This window comes from Panthera pardus, unplaced genomic scaffold (genome assembly GCF_024362965.1).
Source record: "Panthera pardus isolate Hobbes unplaced genomic scaffold, ASM2436296v1 HiC_scaffold_1, whole genome shotgun sequence".
Taxonomy (NCBI): Eukaryota; Metazoa; Chordata; class Mammalia; order Carnivora; family Felidae; genus Panthera; species Panthera pardus.
In genome coordinates this window covers 65,901,542-65,915,215 of record NW_026526654.1, presented here as the reverse complement: position 1 = coordinate 65,915,215, position 13,674 = coordinate 65,901,542, and the positions used below count along the sequence as shown (strand labels likewise).

The 13,674-nt window shown below is 49.4% G+C and overlaps 1 protein-coding gene across 1 annotated transcript in view; it reads left to right on the top strand.

The window, feature by feature from the left end:
- The window catches only part of ERICH6B (glutamate rich 6B), a 69,866-nt gene extending 57,200 nt beyond the window's left edge, over positions 1-12,666 (top strand). Inside the window, exons 9-12 of the mRNA XM_053903235.1 lie at positions 7,577-7,662; positions 7,815-7,967; positions 9,911-10,136; positions 12,406-12,666. Coding sequence (XP_053759210.1) covers positions 7,577-7,662; positions 7,815-7,967; positions 9,911-10,136; positions 12,406-12,621 — 681 coding nt within the window. The 3' untranslated portion in view covers positions 12,622-12,666. The remainder of the gene's footprint in view (positions 1-7,576; positions 7,663-7,814; positions 7,968-9,910; positions 10,137-12,405) is intronic.
- Positions 12,667-13,674: the final 1,008 nt, after the last annotated feature.

Here is a 13,674-nt window from a genome sequence, read left to right as displayed (position 1 = left end):
GAAGAGGACACAAAGCAGTGGGAAAACATTCCATGCTCATGATTGGAAGAACAAACATTATTAAAATGTCTATACTACTCAAAGCCATCTACACATTTAATGCAATCTCTGTCAAAATACCACCAGCATTTTTTACAGAGCTGGAACAAACAATCCTAAAAATGTGTAATGGAACCACAAAAGACCCCGAATAGCCAAAGCAATCCTGAAAAAAAGAAGCAAAGCTGGAGGCATCACAATTCTGGACTTCAAGCTGTATTACAAGGCTGTAGTCATCAAGACAGTATGGTACTGGCACAAAAACAGATACATAGATCAGTGGAACAGAAGACCTAGAAGTGGGCCCACAACCATATGGTCAACTAATCTTCAACAAAGCAGGAAAGAATATCCAATGGAAAAAAGACAGTCTTTCAACAAATAATGCTGGAAAAACTGAACAGCTACGTGGAGAAGAATGAAACTGGACCGCTTTCTTACACTATACACAAAAATAAATTCAAAATGGAAAGACCTAAATGTGAGATAGGAAACCATCAAAATCCTAGAGGAGAACACAGACAGCAACCTCTGACATCGGCCATGGCCACTTCTTACTCAACACATCACTGGAGGCAAGGAAAACAAAAGCAAAAATCAACTATTCATCAAGTTAAAAAGCTTCAGCATAGTGAAGGAAACAACCAACAGAACTAACAGACAGCCTACAGAATGAGAGAAGATATTTTCAGATGACATATCTGACAAAAGGTTAGTATCCAAAATCCATAAATTGTTGAGTATGAGTTTTCATACTCAACACCCAAAAAAACCAAATAATCCAGTGAAAAAATGGGCAGAAGACATAAGTAGACACTTTTCCAAAGAAGATATACAGATGAGTAACAGGCACGTGAAAAGATGCTCAACATCACTCATCATCAGGGAAATACAAATCAAAACCATGAGATACCACCTCTCACCTGTCAGAATGACTAAAATTAACAACACAGAAAACAACAGATGTTGGCAAGGTTGTGGAGAAAGAGGAACCCGCTGACACTGTTGCTGGGATTGCAAACTGGTGCGTCCACTCTGGAAAACAGTATGGAGATTCCTCAAAAAGCTAAAAATAGAACTACCCTACGACCCAGCAATTGCACTACTAGGTATTTACTCAAAGGATATAAAAATACTGATTCGAAGGTATACACGCACCCCGATGTTTATAGCAGCACTATCGACAATAGCCAAACTGTGGAAAGAGCCCAAATGTCCATCGGCTGATGAATGGATAGAGATGTAGTATACATCTACGATGGAATATTACTCAGCCATCAAAAAGAATGAAATCTCGTCATTTGCAATGACGTAAACGGAGCTACAGTGTATTATGCTGAGCAAAATAAGTCAGCTGGAGAATGACAGACACCATCTGATTTCACTCATATGTGGAATTTAAGAAAAAGACGAACATATGAGAGGCAGATTTAAAAAAGAGAGTGAGAGGGAAACAAACCATAAGAGACTCTTAAAGATGGAGAACAAACTGAAGGTTGATGGAGGGAGGGGGGTGGGGGATGGGCTATATGGGTGATGGGTATTATGGAGGGCACTTGTTATGATGAGCCCTGGGTGTTGTATGTAAGTGATGATCACTGAATTCTAGTCCTGAAACCAATATTGCACTGTATGTTCACTAACTGGATTTAAATGAAAATTTGAAAAGAAAACGAAAGATAAGATTATACCTCATCGGACCATGTTTTCTGCAAAGATGTTCTAAAATAAAATCATTACTCTGCCAAACAAACACAAAAAGCACAAACAAAAAGCCATCCCATGAGGACTGGGTAAGTAAACTGTGGTACATCCGTACAATGGAATATTTACTCGGTGCTAAAAAGAGATGAGCTACCAAGCCATAAAAAGACGTGGAGGAAATTGAAATTCATGTTACTAGGTCAAGGAGACTTACCTGAAAAGATATGGAGTATTCTAACTATATGTCATTTTAGAAAAGACAAAACTAGAGAAACAGTATAAAGATCGGTAGTTGCCAGAAGTTTAAAAGGGGGGATGAATCAATGGAGCACAGAGGATTTTTAGGGCAGTAAAAACGGCACAGTGTGGGGCGCCTGGGTGGCGCAGTCGGTTAAGCGTCCGACTTCAGCCAGGTCACGATCTCGCGGTCTGTGAGTTCGAGCCCCGCGTCAGGCTCTGGGCTGATGGCTCGGAGCCTGGAGCCTGTTTCCAATTCTGTGTGTCTCCCTCTCTCTCTGCCCCTCCCCCGTTCATGCTCTGTCTCTCTCTGTCCCAAAAATAAATAAAAAAAACGTTGAAAAAAAAAAAAAAAAAACGGCACAGTGTGATGGATACACGCCGTGATACCTTTTCCAAACCCAAAGAATGTACAACAGCAAGAGTGGACCCTAACGTACCTATGGACTCTGGGCGGTAGTGATGTGCCGATGCAGGTTTATTGACGATAACGGACAGTGGGTGCCGGGTGTAGGTAGTGGGGGAGGCTGAGCATGTGTTAGGGACAAAAGACATATGGGAATCTCTGTACTTTCTGCTCAGCTTTGCTGTGCCCTGCTCTAAAAAATAAAGCCTATTAAAAAAAAAAAAAAACACCTACACAGTACAGTTATAAAAATGTGTATCATAGTATATGGATACCGCACACAAGTGAAAACATCTCAAAATAGTGGAGTCCCTCAGAGTGAGCTAGCGATCAGGTCTGAAGCTCAAAAAAAGAGGCGCTGAAGGGGGCATTAGGAAGATGTGATAGACTGTATGCCTTCTGAACATATAAAGTGAGAATCTACTATGCCCAGGTCCTCTTCTAGGTGCTGGAGATAGAAGGGTGAACAAAACAAAGGTCCTGTGCCCACGGAACTTCTGTTCCAGTTGAGGAGACAGCCAATGCACAACAATCCTGGTCAGTGCTATGTCAGGTATTGTTAGGAACCACGGATGAAGTAGCCTCAGGGGCTCATGGGTTGTTGGCCGGAGCGGAGAGTTGTTCTGATAAGTATAAGGCAGCTGGGGAAGTGCCCTTTGAGTCTAGGCATGCATGAAATGAGGGGCGGAGCAAAGAGTTGCAAAGGCCCTGAGGCCTTTCCTCAAGGACAGCTGTGAGCAAGTGAGGAGGATGGGAAATGGGCTCAGATGCCCTGTTCAGGTAGAGCCTGGTGAGTCAGAGTAAGACTCGAGATTTTGAGCCTCCAAGGCTGGCTCTGGGGGCTCTGGGCTCCTTTCTGGTGGGTCTCCGCCATCGTGGAGTCCTTTGTATCCTGTTGCGTGGACAGGAGTGAAGTCAAGGTCTAGGCTTACATTCTACTCACCAAACAAGTCACATGACCCCACCTAGATGCCAGAGAACTGGGAAACGCATTTCTGCCGTGTGTCCAAAGGAAAATGAAAGCAGTTTGCACTAAGAGGATAAGAAGCCGAACATCTTAAAATGACGAGGGTTGCTTCACCTTGTGGCAAAAGTAGGAGAGAACTGGAAACCGATACTGTCAACCAAGGTATGACTCTTTCAGCCTCCATGGAAGGAATGGAAAGTTCAGTCTCGCTTCATCTCTTGGGCCTGTGTGAACAAGGAAGTCAGTGGAGCAGCCAGAACTCCTGTGGACGGAGAAATCGAAGGAAAGCCGGGCGGCTCTCTAGGTTGTACCAAGCAGTGAATGGTAAGGATGTTGGAAGCCCTCAGAAGGTTCCAGCTTCCTCACTTCCAATATATCAGTGAAAACTTCCTTGGCTTCTTACTCCAGCTGGGCTGGCGAACCCCATGTTTCCCACAATCCCTGTCCTGTCCTGCCTCAGAGTTTTACTCCTGCAGCGTCTGTCTAAATATCCTTGCAGCCAAGGGGAAGTTTCCCACTAAGTGATCTAAGCAGAGGTCCCTTCCTAATCCACCCCACGACATGGGGCTGCCCAAAAGGCCCATGAGGAGTGGAACATTTGGCTGTTTTTTGTTTTTTTCAGATGAGCAATAAATTCCAGGTAGCTTGCTGAGTCAGGTAGCACTGTTTGGAAGTGTGTGCTCGTGTTCAGGCAGGGGCCAGCCCGGCCAGCCCAGGAGCCAGCAGCTCCACAGCAGGCAGGGAGCGCTCAGGGACAGACGGCCACAGGGACAGCTCAGGGATGGACGGCCACAGGGAGACAGCTCAGGGAGAGATGGCCACAGGGATAGCTCAAGGATGGACCAGGGAGATAGCTCAGGGACAGATGCCATAGAGGGACAGCTCAGGGACGGACAGCTGCAGGGAGACAGCTCAGAGACAGATGGTTACAGGGAGAGCTCAGGGACAGACGGCCACAGAGAGAGAGCTCAGGGACAGACAGCCGTTGTCTCATAGCACAGGGCCCTGCCCGTGAGGCAGTTTCCTCTCTAGTAGAACTGAAGGGAGGGCCTGAGATGTAGTCCCTTCTCTCCTAACTTTTAGCTCCCACTCTCATACCCTGTCCCCAGGCAAATGGTGATGAGATTTAGGCTTTTAGATAAGCCACTTATTATATAAATGTGACAATTTCTCCTCTGTGTCAAAGACTTTGCTTTGCCCGTGGGGTCTTCATCACTAGGAAAATGTCATTACATGACAATTGGATTTGACAGGCAGAAAGCCTCTCAAGAAAGTCTGGCTTTCAGGGGGCGTTTGAAAATAAGACCTAAACTACAAATATCCTCTCCCATGAGCAATGTCTAGAAGCTTCTTACAGGCCATCAGGAACAAACCAACCCCGGATGTCTTTACAAAGCACCTGTTTTAGGTTAAAAAAGAAAAGAGCAGTGATTTGCAGACTAAATGTGGGAAGTGGCTGGGAGCTTACTGGTTGGAGGCAAGCAAGGGGCAGATTCCTGGACTCTGGCTCTCCTCTCACGGGATAACTTTGTGTGAGTCATTTAGCCTCGTCTTCAAGGGAGATCGTGACGGTGCCTACCTTGCAGAGTCCTCACACTGTGGAGGTAAAGTGTTCAGCACAGTGCTGGGTGTGGGGTTGGAGTCGGTTTGCAGATCTTTGTCACCTCACAGACTGGTTTTCACTCGGATGCCCTCAGGAGCCCTCCGCCCCAGCTCCTCAGGCAACTGTATCGTTTTCTTTCATCGCCTAAGATGTGGGCATTCTGCTGTAAGCTTTCTTGAACAAACGGGCCTTCATCGTTAAAGATAATAGTTGGTGGGGCGCCTGGGTGGCTTTGTCAGTTGAGCATCCAACTCTTGGTTTCGGCTCAGGTCACGATCTCATGGTTCACGAGTTCGAGCCCCTCGTCGGGCTCTGCGCTGACAGTGCGGAGCCTGCTTGGGATTCTGTCTCCTCTCTCTGCCCGTCCTCAGTGTGCCCATGCTTGCATATTTTCTCCCTCCCTCCCTCTCTCTCTGTCTCTCAAAAATATATAAATAATCATGTAAAAAACAATAATGCTAATTGGAGAACCACCAATCTGAGTTCCAATTAGAGTGGGGTGGGACATTTGACCCCAAAAGCCTTCCGGCTGCAAACATCTGGGAAATGTAGATGAAATGTACAAAGCGTCAGAAACACAGAGCAGAGTGTGTAAGAAAGTCAGAGAAATAATCAACACCACAAATAGAGAAACTGAACGCCAGAAGGGTACGACGAGAGCGCAAGTGTGGGAAGCGGGAGGCAGGGGGTCGCCGGGTGCTGGGGAGGGGAGAGCGAGAGGTGGGAGAACGGCGCATCCTGATAATCCAGGAGCGTGGGTTGTAATGCCCAGATGGGAACACAAGACCAGGACATGGGTCCTTCTCAAAGAAATAGCTACATGTGAAATAGCTATGGTAATTGATGACACAACTGGGCCACTAAGCAAGTCCCAGCAAACACTATCCTCTCCCATGAGCTGATACCACACAGACTATGCTCTCTTACCCCCGTGAATTTTAATAATAAATAAGTAAATATTTAATAATATGTAGTAATAATAAACAACATCTCCAAAAGCACCCCGTGCATTTGCAAATTTGAAGACATACTTGCAAATAACATAGGTGTCAAAGAAGAGATCATACTGGAAATTTGAACATGTTTAGAGTGAAACTCACGGTTAACATCTACATGCATGTGAAACAGCTAAAACAGTATTTTGCAAGAAGTGCTATAGCTTTAAAGGCGTGTATTAAGGAGGAGGAGGAGAACCAACAAGCTCAATATTCAATTCAAGGAATTAGAAAAATAAAATAGAGTAATATGGAAAACCGACAGGAGCGTATAAATGATCCTAGTAAGACTGAAAACTGATACAATGGAAAACAAAGTGATAGTAGAGGAAGCAAACCAAGAGCTGGTTCTCTGGAAAGACTAGTAAAATAGGCAAATCTTCGAGCAAGGTTTATCCAGGAAAAAAAAGAGAGAAGAGAGTCGCAATAAAAAGAATGAAGACAAGGTCATAACTATAGGGGCAATAGAGGGTTTTTTTTTTTAACACTACATGACAACAATTTTAGGACAATAAATTTGAAAATTTACCTAAAACGAACAACGTCCCGGGAAAATATAATTCACTAAAACTGACTCAAGAAGACATAAAACACCCAAGTGATGCCAATGTTATGAGTTGAACTGTATTCCCCTGAAAAGCTCTATCTAAGTCCTAACGCCTGGTGCCTCAGAATGGAACCTTACTTGGAAAATCAGTCTTTATGGAGGTAGTGAAGACGAGGTCATGCTGAAGCGGGCCCCTAATCCAGGACGTCTGCTGTTCTTTCAAGAAGGTGGCCACGTGAAGACACAGACACATGGCGGACATTATGGGACGCTGGAGGTGGACATTGCAGCCACGTGTAGACAAGGCAAGGAGCGACAGGGATCCCAGGTCATCACCAAACCCCAGGAGAGAGGCATGGAAGAAATTCTTCCTCGGAGCCTCCAGAAAGAACCTGCTGATACCCGGATTTCAGACTTCTGGCCTCCACAACCATGAAAGAATAAATCTCTGGGGTTTTAAAGTACCCAGTTTGTGTTCCTTTGTTACGGCAGCCTTTGGAAACAAATACAACCAATAACCACTGGAGTCATTGACATAATAGTTTAAAATCCGTGTGGGGGCGCCTGGGTGGCTCAGTCGGTTGAACGGCCGACTTCGGCTCCAGTCATGATCTCGCGGTCCGTGAGTTCGAGCCCCGCGTTGGGCTCTGTGCTGACGGCTCGGAGCCTGGAGCCTGCTTCGGATTCTGTGTCTCCCTCTCTCTCTGCCCCTCCCCCATTCATGCTCTCTCTCTCTCTCTCTCTCTCTCTCTCTCTCTCTCTGTCAAAAATAAATAAACATTAAAAATAAAATAAAAATAAAATCTGTGTGTGTGCCTGTGAGTGCACACACACACACACACACACACACACACACACAGTGATCCATTTCAGCCTCATCACATAGACACGTAAACTGAGGCCCCAAGAGATTCCCTATTCAGTACCCCCAGCAAGATGGTGGTAGCAATGGCTGGGGTAGTGATGGGTGGGCATCCAGAGAGTAAATAGACCCCCAGCACTCTAGTGACAACACTACACTCTGAATTGGGACAGTCAGCCCCTGTGCGCTTTTTATAAGCTCATTTTCTCTTCCCAGGTGCCTCAAGGTGATGGAAAATTAATTCTCTACCCCAGTGGGATTGTCTTCCAAATTCTCTTTCCTGATGAATCAGGCCAAATACAGTATCCACCGAAGCCCAGGGACACTCATACTGACACATGTGACACCTAAGAAGTTTGTGGTTTGGGGCTGGGGCATGGGTTTTCCTGAGCCCTGCGTCCTCTGCCTTTCCTGGGGGTCCCAAGAGGGTGCTTGTGCCTTAACTGTCTTCCAGTTATCCATCAGGAAAGCTGGCTATGCTCATCCTCAGTACAAAACAGAGAAAGTTCATATATATCATTCTAGAAGACAGTGAAGAAGGTTGTGTCCGGGCCCTTATCAACAACTCTGGCCATGCCACCTTCTACGATGAAAACAAAGCAATCTGGTAAGTTTGGGTTAAGAGAGCCACACATCCCTCTCCAAGGAGAAGCAGTGTGGTTAAGGTTTGATTCCCAGGCTGCACAGCTGTCCTCCCGCACTGGGTAAGTCTCTCTCTCTCATTCGCTTGTGAATTTGTTTCTTCGACTTGCACATGTTGCAAAGGGGACGATGGGTATCGTGAGGGCAGCAAGGCAGGTCCCTGACCTCAGGGAAGGCACTCTGTCCTTCGTGCCATTGCTTCCTCGTGCGTGAAACAGCAACCACAGACTCACAGTGACCCCTTCCACGGGCTGTATCTCCTCCATGCTTCTTGAGAGTCAAACCTGGTGACAATTGCCTTAGAAAGACCCAGTGCCCCTCTGTTCCAGGTGGCTCAGAGAGGAGGGCGTGGTGAGTGCTTTGGAGTCTCATGTATTGTACACAAAACCAAACTTCTAAATATCTCAGTGCAACTGAACTTAAGTTTCCAATGTTTTTTAATTTTTTTTTTTTACATTTTATTTATTTTTGGGAGAGAGAGACAGAGACAGAGCACAAGCGGGGGAGGAGCAGAGAGAGAGAGGGAGACACAGAATCCCAAGCAGGCTCCAGGCTCCGAGCTGTCAGCACAGAGCCCGACGCGGGGCTCGAACTCACGAGCTGTGAGATCATGACCTGAGCCGAAGTCAGACGCTTAACCGACTGAGCCACCCAGGTGCCCCATTAAGTTCCCATTTCTGGCAATAGTGGGAAACTTCATCCCGCCAAATCAAGGTAATCCAGCCACTTCAAAATCTTTCTCTACCTTTTTGGGGTAAGTACTCAGCGTTTTCAGGATTTCCCACTTCCCTTCCCTACTAAGTGGTCATGGAGTGGGAAATGCCTACCGTCTTGCATCAACTTTATACTGCTTTTCTTCTTGGTAGTCAAAACCAGACTTGTTTTTACTTCCAAAAATTTGTTTCACTCTCCCAGCCTTGGTTTTTAAGAATATTTTCTTACATATTCTTTAAGTTTTTTTTTTTTTTTTAATTTCTGTGTGTTTGGGGGTTTTCTCCTTTCTTTTTTTTTCTTTTTCTGAGTTTTTTTTTTTTTAATTTTTTAAGTGTGTTTATTTATTTTGAGATAGAGAGGGAGGGGCAGAGAGAGAGGGAGAGACAGAATCCCCAACAGGTTCCACACCATTCATTAGTGCAGAGCCTAGATCTCACGAACTGTGAGATCATGACCTGAGCTGAGATCAAGAGTTGGACACTGAACCCACTGAGCCACCCAGATGCCTCATTTCCTAGTTGACAACTTTGTTCTCAGAGGTATCTGCCTTGCCCTGGGGGCCTTTTGTACAGAAATCAATGCCTCAAAGGTAGAAGAAGTTACTGGATGCTAAGTAGCGGGGGCAAGAAACTCAGCCAATTCTCTCAGATCATTACCTGGTGACATTCATTAGGGCCTCTTGTCCCCAGTGACACTCGCTTTCAAAGGCCAGAAGAGACCTTAGGGAAATCTAGGAACTACTTTTATTTTCTTGATGAAGAAACTTAGGCTCAGAGAATATACGTGGCTTGTTCAGGGACATACATAAAATTACGGGCAAAAAAAGTTTTAGGACATTTGACTTAGCCTCACATAAAGCATTTTTAAAAATTCTCCAATAAGGCAGGCAAGAGATAACCACATCTTCTCCGGGTCCAAAACCCAAAGGGAAGGATGCTGTGCACCCTGGGGAAGGGCTGACCCCCACCTTCTGGATTCACATTCTGTCCGTCTGGGGTGGGGCCTGAAGATCTGCATTCCTTAAAAGCTTCCCAGGTGATTGTGCGGGGCGGTGGGTGTGGGAGCCTCCAGGCCAGGAGGGAGGAGAAAGGGAAGGAGGCAGGGGAGGGGGGCAGGTCTGCATTCGCCACAGGAGAGGCTCTGCCCCTCGCACAAGGGCCCAGCGCCACGGTTACCTGATCCCTTCTGGTCTAGGTTGAGCCTGAGCCAAAACCTGGGCTACTACTTCCCCAAAGGCAAATACCAGAAGGCCTGGAACTGGTGGAATCTGAACCTGCACGTCCACGCGCCGCCCGTCCAGTCCATCTCCTTGAAAATCAACCAGTACATCAAAGTACAAATAAGGAGCCAGGACAAGATCACCTTCTGCTTCAACCACCAACAGAAGCACATCCGCTTAAACCTGGGCACCAAGTACAAGGTAAGGTCTCACCTCCCTCTGCCAGGCTGCTGCCTGCCGGTCCAGGCCACCGGCCTCTCTCTGGGCCACGTTCGGCATCTCTGCAACCGACGGAGAACCGACACGGCCACCTTCGCTGACCTGATGCTTGACCACAACAGAAGCAATCAGTCACTTCCGAGCCCTTGAGACTTGGAGCCGAGGAGCCGGACAGCCTCAAAGAGCTCAGACGAGAAAGCAAAGGTGTCAACATTCAGTAGTTCCCCTGACACGACAGCCCCGTCAGTAGGCAGGGACAGACACAAGGGGGAAACCTACGTTCCCAGTCCTGCCGTGGGTATCCTCATCTCTCCTCCCCAGACCACTCATCTTGAAACAAATGAGCACCGGGGAGTTGAGGGTGTGCCGCCCAAGTCGGGCAAGAAAGTAGCCAAGACGGATTCGTGTCCTCGGGCTGCCATAGCAAATTACCACAAATCGGGTGGCTTACAACAGGAACTCACCCTCACAGCCCTGGGGACTAGAGGTCTGAAATCCAGGTATCATCAGGGCCACGCTCCCTCCGCAGGCTCTCGGGGAGAGTCCCTCCTTGCCTCTCCCAACTTCTGGTGGCCCCAGGCATTCGCTGGCTTGCTACGGCATCGGTTCAACCCTCCACCCTCACAGAGCCTTCTTCTCTGGGTCCGTCTGTGTGTCCAGTCTCCCTCTCCTTTCTTTTGTAAGGACACCCGACGCTGGACTTAGGGCCCACACTAAGTCCTGGATGGCCTCATACTGAGATCCTTAATGACAGCTGCAAAAACCCTGTTTTCAAACACAGTTACCGGTCAGTCTGGGGAGGGGCCTGGAGATCTGCATGCCTTAAAAGCTTGCCAGGTGATGGTGCGGGGCGGTGGGTGTGGGAGCCCCGGGTGCTGGGGATTAGGACTCAGACATAGCTTTCGGGGACCACAGTTCAACCCACTACAAATGGTGAGTGTGTACCCTGCGGTTCTGACTGTAAGAGGGCAAGAAGGTGGGTTCTCGAGACCCTTCCCCAGGCCCAGAGTGCAGGAGAGGAATAGGGTGTCCTTGTCCCCCGCCCCCACTGGGACCCACACAAGACCCTGCTCTTGCTCTGACTTCCCCTTCACCATGCACAGAAGGCTCTGTTTCCAGACCCACCAGAGAGGCGTTCGAGGTCTCTGAAAGTAGGACTGCCTGTCTGGGGAGAGAGACAAACAGACATGTTTTCCGGGAGGTGAGCAGACAGAGCAGTAGGTTGATGGACAAAGCAACCGAACAGCAGACTCGGGCAAAATGAGGCCGAATGAAATCACTGGAAGGGAGCGGAGGGAATGTGGTGGGTTCGGCTCGCCCAGGACCGAGGTGTTTTCCAACTGGGAACGGTAGACAGCCAGAAGTGGGCAGCTGGTCACCTGGCCTGGCGAGGCCTGCCATTTTGCATGCTGAATAGTCATGTCCGAACGTCCTTACCTACCCCAGATGTCCCAGAGCGGCCGACCCAGTCCCCCAGCCACCCACTCGGCCCCCACCGCACCGTGCTGATGAGCTAAGGGAGCAGCTGGGTTGGCAGGGGTGGGAGGACCCGGGCCGCTGGCCTTCGGACAGTTTTACTGAGGGAGGAGGGCCACAAAAGGAAGCCAGTGCCCAGGAGGAGGGGCAGGTAAAGGCCGGTGTAGGCAGAGTCCAGGAGGCCTGGCAGCCCCAGGGGCTCTGCCAGTGGAGGGTGGGCCCCAAATGAAGCAACGCAGCACACACGTGACTCGTCAGCAGGTCTATCTGTGCCAGGCAGCTGGGGTGTCCTAGGAGGAACACGCCAGCCCGTCCACTTCCTGTGAGGCACCAGGCAGGCCTCCTACACTTCCCGTGCCCATTATTGTCTGCAAAACGGACACCACATCGTTGTAAGGCTTAAATAAGACCCTTCGTGCGACGACATCTCCCTCCCTGCCCCACCTCGGTAGGAATCCACGGGGAGAAGCCAGACACCCCCAGGAAGGCACAGCCTTTGCAAGGCAGGCCACTTGAGGGCCCAGGAGCCGGCAACTCTTTGGTTTGGGGTCAGGCTTCGGTGTGTCCTCAGCCCACATCTCTGCGGCCAGGTGGCCACAGGCCCAGGCCAATGAGAGACGTACTGCTGGGGGCAAGGCCGGGAGCAGAGGCGTGCCCCTCGGCGAAGTTTCCAGAGAAGGCTTGGTCTTGGCCAACAGGGGGCCTGATCCTGGGGTGGAAATCACGACGCCTGGGCAGCATTTATGCTCACCCAACCTTTTCTGAATTCCCACAGTCCATAACCCCGGAGGTGCTGAGTGAAATGAGGCAGAAAGCAATCCTGGAGGTAGAATGTGGTTCAGCGGCCCGGAAGATGCAGATCCTCCTGGGAAAAATGAGTAGGCTCCTGAATTTCCTGACCATCCCTGATTTGGAAAACTTCATAGCGGCTGCCAGTTCCTTGGCAGTAGGCAACATGAAACGGAAGGAGAAATCGTACCTCCCAGACTAGGACAGCCACCAGCTGGTGACCGGCCACCCACCCACCCCACCCCACCCCCCGTCCCCCGCCAGCATCTGCTGAGCATCTCAGAAAGGTGGAGTCATCAGGAGCGCCAAGGAAAACCCCAAAGCCCTCTTCATGTCTTCTGAGGGTTGGTTTGTCATTTGGGACTTATCACAGCGCCTCAGTTTGGAAAACCATTTTTCAAGGGGCTAAGAGACTCTGTAGCCAGGCACAGAAAAGACTCGGCCCTGAGCCGATAGCACGAGAAGCGCGTTGTTTCGGTAGGCAATACATGTCAACACCCATCCCGCTCGCTTCCACTGGTCACTTCCACGCGGAAGCCTACTTGGGTTGACTCAGGACACAGACGGTCTCAAAGCCGGCCTCTCCCAGCTGGCTGGATCAGGAGGCACTCTTGGTGCAGTCCTGTGTGGTAAGGAAGGGTGGGGCTGTGTCTTGATATCTCTGCAGGGGGAGGGGCAGTTTCTAGAAAAGGGGGACTTAGGGGCCGGACAGCCCCCTACTGTGTGCCTTTCATACATCCCTGGGGTACCCCAGCTCCCCAGGATGGCCTCCACTGCAGCTTAAACCGAGACCGGATAGGAAACCCCTTCCTCCCAGCCAGCCTGGCAAGGGGCCAATGAGCCATCCCCCTGCTGCCACAGTGACAGCAGAGCCCCACCTTCGCAGCCCCGCTTCCCTGCCGATCTCACCCTGCCTGCCACCAACCTTCACCGAAGTCCTCATCACCCCGAACCATGACAACTGGAAGAGAGGGCTGGCAGTGGGGGCCGTGCACGGTCACTCCCACCATCCGCCATGCCTTGTCGGCAAATGGTATCATCAGCTAAAACAACAGTCGTCTGGCAAGATCACGAGCCACAAATGACACCAGCACCGTAGCAGCCGCCCGTGCAAGCCCGCGTCAGCGTTTGACGTGCCCTGATGGTTCTGCGCCCATGCTCAGGGCGCACAGAAGCCCTTTTTCCAGCAGGCACTAGAGACCTAAGTTGGTCTCGGCAGCCGCCAAGTTCCCCCAGGCTCGTGGTGGCTGTGTCT